Here is an 8,984-nt window from a genome sequence, read left to right as displayed (position 1 = left end):
TTGGAAGCAGCCCAAGTACTCATTGGTAGTTGAGTGGATAAAAAAGCTGTGGTACATTTAGACAATGGAATACTACTCGGCCATAAAAAAGAACAAAATCTTACCTTTTGTGACAGTATGAATGGACCTGGAGAATATTATGCTAAGTGAAATAAGCCAGTCAGAGAAAGACAAGTACCATATGATTTCACTTATATGTGGAATCTAATGAACAAAATAAACTGACAAACAAAATAGAAACGTACTCATAGATAAAGAGAACAGACTGATAGCTGTCAGAGGGGAAGAAGTGTTGGGGACTGGGTGAAAAACATGAGTTATTATGAAAAAACCGCATAGACACAGACAACAATATGGTGAGGAAAAGCGGGGTGGGAGGAGGTAGAAGAGGGTAAAGGGAGAATAAACGGTGATGGAAGGAGACTTGACTTGGGGTGATGAACACAATTCAATATACAGATGATGTATTATAAAACTGTATACCTCAAAGCTATATAATTTTATCAACCAATGTCATCCCAATAAATTCAATTTTTAAAAATGTCTGCATGATTTCCAAAGCAGGGAGAGGCATCTGTTCTAACTGAAAAAGACCTTCCAGCCTTTCAAATTAACATAATTCCTTTAAAACTGAAATGATAAGGAATGTCCTTGAACATGTTCATTGTATCCAACTTCTCTGGCTACCAGTTCTGTTACACAAGACCAACTTTTTCCCCCTACATGGTACCAAACAGACTACCAGTAATTAAAACCAATATGCTAGAAAATATCAAGCAGCAATAAAAAAAAAGTTCCCACCTGCATGTGCCAGCACCCCTTATATTCATCTTTTAAATTATGTGTTTCTAAGAACTACGGGGTTAACATACAAGGCATATTAATATGCAACAAGTATTATTTAATGAAGTTTGGTATTCAAGTCTCTTGAGTTTTCCTAGTAACCATCCAATCTATAGGTGTCTGTGTGACATCTTTGTTAGTGATCTACAATGGGGTGGCTGCTTTGATTTTCCATGCAATGTCGAGTTACAGGATTGCTACACATTTGTGAACAGGACAGAATGGGGTTGGACTTCCTCTGACGCTAGATCTACATCACCCTTTGGATGGATCAGGCCATGTACCTGCTCAGTCTTCTCTGTCCACTTAAACAGTCCTTGCACCATTTCTTCCTGTAGTTCTGACATTATGAACAGACTGGTGTGGCCTTCAGCACCATCCAGGTCAGAAAGCAACTGCTCAACACAGAAGACAGTCTCCCTCCTGATAACTGCCGATGTGTCCTTTTTATTACATTTCAAGTTCAACATTCTGAAGTAACTCGAGTTAACAGAAGGTGTACAAAGGATAAAACTAGCAACAATGAGAAGCAGGAATAGTCTTTCACAATAAGTACTTGACATTAAAGAAAAAATATGTAACTAATTGGTCTGGAAAGGGGAAAAAACCTGGAGGAAATCCCGCATTCCTCATAGAAGAGTGTAAAGCTTGTCTAATATTTCTATGGAGTTCCTATCTATTTATCTACCTATGCACTTGACCAAGAAATGTCTAATGAGATTAAGATATGTCAATTATATGTATGCATTTTATTTAGGTATCATACATATTAGAAATAATAATAGGAGCAAAGGCATAAAATATATAACTTTAAATAAACTACCTGCCAAATTATCCTGTAAGTGGGTAACTAGTACCTAAAAATTATTCTGTACGTGGATAGCTAGTACCTTAAAATCTTTAAATAGTAATATTGGCCTAGCTGAGTTAATGTTGAAACACTGATAATATAACAGAATGAAAGGTTCAGGAATTAAAATTTTTCAGAATAATGTTAAACATAAAATATTATTTTAATCATAAAGTCTACTAAATCCCCAAGTTGAGAGTCACTTCTTGTACAACTCTAACAGTTTGTGATGTTGCATCTGAAAAGGCAGGGAAAATCAGATTAAAATGGTAGTCTTAAAAAAAATCAATTCTCTTAGGTTAGTATGTAAGGAGCTCTGGGGGTGGGGAAGGAATCATGTTCAAATGTGCCAATGACCTTGATCATCCGCAGAACAGGATGAAATGAAAGTTTATGGGTACTAAAGCAGAAAAGGTAAATCCCACTAATATATATTTGAACCACAATTGACAATATGGTGACTGGATGATCATAGTAAAAAGCCAGAACTCCGGGCAGCCCAGTATTAGGAGACCCCTAAATAGAACTGCAGCATGTGTGACTGCTCCCCACACTCAGTATCCTTCCAACATGTGTCACCAGCCATGTTTCAAGTGCTCAATTGCCACATGTGGCCAGTGGCTACCATACTGGACAGAGCAGGACTGAAGGAGAAACAACACTGTTTAGAGATCAGGAAGGACAAGACAATTTTCCAAGATCCATTCCAGGCCTGATGAATCCCAAAACCTTTGGCATCAAAATGATCACTGGAGTCTTCGTTAGTTCATTTTCACTAAATGTATTTGAATTTTTGATTTGTAAATATGTAGAGTACAGAAAGAAACAAAAATATTTTTTAAGTCAATGAAGAATTGAGTAATTCCAGTTTTACCAGTTGTTATGTCTAATGTGCAAAAGCAGGAAAGTATCTATTTGAAAACATCAACAGACTCACTTTAAAGAAATGGGTGAGAATTGGAACCAGGCTATTAGTGATATCAAAATGTAACTACCTTTAAACGTAGCTTCAAAGGAGAAAACACTTTTCTCTGAAAGGAGACAACTTTCATCTTTACACACATCCCACTGATTTGAAGCCCTAATCAAAGACTGATGGAGTATTTTAACCTCAAAGTTAAACCATTAGCTTCCAGGCCAGGTTGGAATATTAATCACAGAGCTCTGCTAGACTACAACTTTGCCAAAGAGATGGTTATGCTGTTGGATTGTTTCAATGACTTAAAATCTTAGATGCTGATTGATCTGGAATTCACCTTGCTACAGTTTGGACCCACTTGCCAAAGAGATAGAAAATCAATGGACTCTATTTTCTTATGTAACTTGGGCCTTTTGTATCCAGGAGAAGCACAGAAACATTAAAATGTCCATAAAAGAGCTTATGCAGTTAATCTTCTGTTAGTTGTCAAGCGGACATCATGCCTACATTGTCACCATCCTACAAAGCATAACCTCTACTTGAGTCTCAAAATTATACAGCACCAATCAGAACTGTGGTTCTCCCTTTTTTTTTAAAGAAAGGCAATTATACTAAGAACTACACAAATTGCACAAACTGTCAGACACATTGGCAGCCCAACTCTACCACACATGCCCCTCAAAACATTAGATAAAACATTGTCACTTCAGTACTCATTCTATAGAGAACACCCTGAGTCACAAATTAACTCCAAAAATGCAATATGAGCTGATGGCACAAGACACTGGTGTCATAATACCTTAAACATGGCAGGAAACAGATTAATATTTGTACCATTAGTGATTTTACAGCACTTAAAAATCCATTGGATTAACCATAAAAACAATAGGAAGTAACAAAAATAAAATTTAAAAAATAACAGTGAAATTTTAAATAGATATGAATTGCTTTTATATTTGTTCATAATGCAGAGTTCAAATAAAATAAAAATAACTACTATTGGCTTAAATTGTTTTCATTTTATACCAAAAAGAGAATTTTTATTACTGACTTTCACTAATTTACAGCTTCTCACAAAAACAATGTGGATGTTTTTATTTTAAAAAAAAATAATGCTACCAAAGCTCTTCTAAGAAATTATAAACATTTTCCCCAGTCATATAAAAAATAATTATTAAACATGTTTTCCACTACTAGTTTAATGACAGTTTATTTTATTTCCTCTTTTGTCTGGACCTGCAGTAAGTTACATAATGCATATCAATAGCACATATTCAGATCTTCCACCATACCATCTGACTCGAACTGTACTAACATCTTCCGTTGGAAATACATTCTCAGTATTGGACAAATACCTTAAAGAAAACAAGGCAAACACCTGCTGGGGACAGGCTCATGTCACAGGGAATAAGTAGCAAGAAATAAATTTATAAGCTGGGCCACTGTCAGTGTCAAATACATGAATACATTGAAAGGTGATAGAATTTCCATGCTCTTCTCCTTTTACATCAGAGAACACAGACTCAGCCAATACCTCTGTACTGATACTATAATTGGTGCATAAAAACCATAATCGTTACAACTCATGTTCATATGGCCTTGCACAGTTCACACAAAGCCATGCATAGGACTCTGCATTATCTGATCGAGCCCTCACAAGCACCAAGCTCTGTGAGGCTATCCCCATTAGGGAAACTGAGTCCCAGAAGAGGTGAATGGCTTGCTGCAGGGTGAGGAACTATTAGCTAATAGAGATGAGCCCCTGGCTCCCAATCTGAGGCTGTTTCTGTTAAACTGCATAGGCTTCCATGACAAGTTAGTCTTCAAAATAGAGGCAGAAATAGGACAAAACCTTGACTCATGGATTCCCAAATTGTTTTCCTCGCTCTGAATACAACCTGGTCCTTACTCACAAAACATACATATTTGAGGGTTGGGGGGGTAGAGACAGTGATGACTGCAAAATAAAAACATACTCTAAGTGGGAGTGATTCAGATTAAACATTTTAACATTCTTTGCTGAAAATAAATACCTAAAATACTGACAGTTCTAAAACTGAAGGAGACCTTGATAATCATCTGTTCTTTTCCCATTTTACAGAGAGCGGCGGCTCCATCAAGGTCACTCTGGTAACTGCTAACCAGTAGCAGAGCCAGGACCACGTGGAGTCGGACTCTCTTCCACTCAATGTCCCCATTGCATTTCCAAAATGAAAGGACTAAACGCAGTCCAGATATTTACAAGGAACCGTCACAGTGCTAGAGAGATTAGAAAATTAGATCTTACTCACCAACATCATGAATGTAAAAATTATTAATATTTTACATATCATTTAAAGCAGCAGGAACTTTGCTTCATATAAGAAAAATAATCAATGTATATATATTTCAGGCTATCATTGTTAAGGATATTGTCTAAAATATAACTTTTTCTTCCCTTTAGATACACATTTTTTAATTTTTGTTATAATAAACTTAAGTACATTCAAAAACAGGATAGTCTTTCAAAAATGTCACCACATTTAATTTACATGATGAATAAAAAAAAAAACAATAACAGTATTTCACCGTCTTTGCTAGATACAGGTCTTTTCAACCCATTAACTACATGATCCCATCCCTGTTCACACCACTGCCTGTCTTTTTCAGGATTCTTCAGGAGGTTATTAAGCTATTTCGAATGTAAGTGATTTTATTTCTCCTCTGAAATTTAAATTCTAGGCAACAAAATAACTCTGAAGTTTAACTGACCAACAAATCTAAAAATGGCTCAACTTGTAAGCCATGTGCTACTTAAACAATATTAATTTTCATATTAAAAAAAATAAATAATCTGATTAGGCTTTATTGTACCTGTGAGTCTTTTAAAAGACTTCCCCACTCTCCAATTTAAACCTAATATGAAATTCTGTTTGAAGAGGCAAAATATAAGAATTTTTTAGATAGTACTGAGCATTATTCCATAGCGGGGAGCGGGGGGGACATTCACGTAGAACAACAGTAAACCACACACATGATAGAAAATATTGACAATAAAATTATTTTTTTCTCTCATTCACAAGATCACTCTTCCACTTTAATACAAGGGCTATCTGTAGCACATGTGGGTGTAACGGAGGGGCAATCCATCCATCCTCCAGGCTCTGATCAGTGTGAGGAAGGCTTTCTCCAGAGTTGAAGAGCTGCCTGAATTCTGAAGTGCAGTCTAGACTCCATGGAGTAATCTTTGTAGTTGTTTCTGAAGACAATAACAACAAAATCGAAATGTCAAAAGTTCTTCTATACCAGAACACCACCACCATCCTCCCCTCCTCTCATATTCACTCCTTATTGCTTTCAAACTTGACTATGCATACCAGTCAATACTGTTAAAATGTAGATGGTGACCTGTGAAGAGAGGGGGATGGCAGTATTCTTTATTTCTAGAAGCTTCCTGGTGAGGACCTGAAAGTCAGACTTTGAATACCAAGGTTCTACTTCACTACCAAGCCATTCACAAATACCGCAAGAAGATTATGAGGAGGGTTTAACAATTTCGTCAACTATTCTTAAACAGCTGACCTCCTTTTCTGAACTGGAAATGCTAAGGCAGCCTCATACAAACAAGGTGAACTTGATGGATCACAACTTCCTCCAAATAATTATCTTGAGACTCCCATGAAACAACAGCCGCAGCAAAGACAGCAGGATTACCCCGTGATACCAAAATCACTCCAATTCTCACAGGCAGATACACGTAGCAAGAGTTTGGCCAATAATTACTGCATCGCAATGTCAGAAGGGGCCAGGCCATTAAAATCCACAGATGATGTAAAAACTTCCCTGAGATCATTCATGACTACTCTTTGCTGGAATTGTTAAGAGTGATCAAAATGGAATGGCTTCGACGTTGGGCTCCTGCTTTCACCCACTGCTTTGGCCCCTGGGTGAGCTGTAACTTCTTTCTTTGCAGTGGCATTTATTTCTTTCCACAGCCCTTCACTGTATACAGATCTAAGTACTACTTACTGGTAACCCTGAAAAGGGTTATTATTCATAATAAGGGTCATTATTCATAAGCTAAATCAACATCTTACTAGAGTTTACCAAGGGATATAATTAAGTATTTTCCTAAATGTCTGGTCACAAATTTTGGCAACTTTGCAAGGCTCCTACTACATAAGGGAAACTACAGACAATTCTTCTGGAATTACTGGGAAGACTGTTTACGTTGGCATCATCAGCACTGGTTTGAATTAGTGGTGACCTTGGATCACTGCTGGTCTTGTTTTTCAGTAGTGAATTATTAGTTTTTTATTTTCATCATTACAAATTTGCCTTATTGTGTACTGCTTAGGTAACACTAAATATGTACAAATAATGAATAATTGGAATGATAGTATTTATAGTCCCTAATTTTCCATGAGCTATATTTCATGACACATACATGTCAGTTGAAATACGTCATTATCACCCTCAACAAATTAATTTTTTAAAAGTGATTTGTTCTCATATCTCTCATTAACAAGGAGAAAAATGAGGAGGAGAAGGAAGAGGAGAAAGAGGGGGAAGAAGGGAGAGGAGGAAGAAAAAAGGAAGAAGGAAGAAGGGAGAGGGAGGAGGAGGAGGAGGAGGGGAAGGAGGAGAAGGACGGCGGCTTTCTTGGCTCCACCATGCCCCTGAAGCTTCTTCCCCATTACTGTGTTTTCAGAAAAACATCCTGAAAGAGTTGCCCAAAGTAACTGGTTCTACTTTCTCACCTCACTTGTCAGAGTCACCGATGATCTTCATGTAGCCAAGTTCACTTCTCTAGTCTCACTTTAGTGGACCTCTCAGCAGCTATCTGTACAACTGACCACTGTCTTCTTTTTGAAACACTTTGTTCACTTGGCTTTCCTGTATGTCATCCTGACTCGGTGGCCATTTCTCTGTTTATTCTCAGTAAAATGATGCTATATCATTGCTTCAAATACCTCTGTGTCTGTGCTGGTGACTTTGAGATATCCACATGTGGCATTTACCTTTCCACTGAACTCCATGCTTCTCCAGTTGACTACCAACTCGCCATCTCCATGTGGGTACCTAGTAGGCTCCTCAAAACATCATGGTCCAAACAGAAGTATTTTTTTCTCTCCCCAAACCCTCTAAGGATTTCCCATCTCAGTAAAATCATCATTATTGACCTAGTGGCTCCACCTACCCTAGCCTAGAGATTACTTAGCTGTGGCTCCAGACAGGAATGTGCCCCACGCAGTCTTCTGCTGACTGACCTCAGGACTGGCTCTACTTAGGCAAATATCAACTACAATATCACCTCCTCAAGACCTTCCAGAATCAACCCAACCTAGAGCCACAGCCCGGTACTCTGTATCAGAATGGGAGTCTCAGCAAAACACATACCACTGCTATTTTTTTTACTTGCTTATTTAATATCTCCCTCCTACTCATAGAGCAGGAACATTGTCAGTTTATGTATAGTTGTCTGTCTAGAGCCTTTACTATGCTGGGCACATAAGAGGTGCTCAGTGAATACTTGCTGAATTAGAATAAATGACCAAACCAACGAACCACTAAGCTATTGATGGCCTGGAGCTACAAATGGCATTCTTTACCCATGGCAACAAGTGTTCAGGACAAACAGACCATGATCACAAGTCTGTGAGCCACTATGTAGTAGGAATGATAATATGTGCTTTGAAATGGCCAGAGTAGCCAGAAAACAGAGAGAGCCAGGGTGAGATTCAAAGAGCTTCTTCAAGGAGATGAGAAATATGGTTGACTGCACCAAAGGTCAGCAAATTATGGCTAAATCTGGACTCACCCATTTATTTCTATGCCATCTTCTGTGGCTGCTTTCGATACAATTGAGTAGCTGCAGTGGAGACCTTACACTGTATAGCCAAAAATACTTTCTATCTGGCCCTTTACAGGAACAGTTTGCCGACCTCTGATATAGAATAGATTGGACTAGATATGTCAGACAGAAGCCCACAACCACAACCTCTGTAAACAGTCACAGGGCCAGGCACTCAGAAGGTTGAAAACAGCACAATTGCAGCAAAAGCCATGAGCATAAACGAAGCATAACTTAGCAAAGGAAGCAGTATAACCACCGTTCATTCATGTTTTAACTCTTAAGTGTGTATGTACTATCACTGCTGCTGTAATGGTACTGACATTCCTAACGCCACCGCAACCCCAGAGGAGCTGCCATCACCACTCACCTTGCAGTTTCCAGGGCCTTGAAGGCCTTGTCAATGTCCCCTTGGCTTTTGTACAAAAACGCCAACTCAAACAGAGTAAATGGCACCAGGTAGTGGTCAAACTTCAGCAGCTTTTCACTAAAAGAATGAGTGGAAAGCAATTAAGTCTCAACAGAACAAGAAAGGTGTC

General features: G+C 38.1%; 1 protein-coding gene across 2 annotated transcripts in view; it reads right to left on the bottom strand.

Annotated features, from left to right (window-relative positions):
- Window positions 1-2,466: 2,466 nt before the first annotated feature.
- The window catches only part of TTC39B (tetratricopeptide repeat domain 39B), a 126,084-nt gene continuing 119,566 nt past the window's right edge, over window positions 2,467-8,984 (bottom strand). For both annotated transcript variants that reach the window (XM_080667214.1, XM_080667215.1), the window contains 2 exons: window positions 8,816-8,932; window positions 2,467-5,850 (listed from right to left, as the gene is read on the bottom strand). In XM_080667214.1, the coding sequence (XP_080523340.1) occupies window positions 5,760-5,850; window positions 8,816-8,932 (208 nt within the window). In that variant the 3' untranslated portion in view covers window positions 2,467-5,759. The remainder of the gene's footprint in view (window positions 5,851-8,815; window positions 8,933-8,984) is intronic.

Source organism: Plecotus auritus, assembly GCF_963455305.1.
Source record: "Plecotus auritus genome assembly, chromosome: 5".
In the NCBI taxonomy this organism is placed as follows: domain Eukaryota; kingdom Metazoa; phylum Chordata; class Mammalia; order Chiroptera; family Vespertilionidae; genus Plecotus; species Plecotus auritus.
This window is presented reverse-complemented; position numbering and strand designations above follow the sequence as displayed.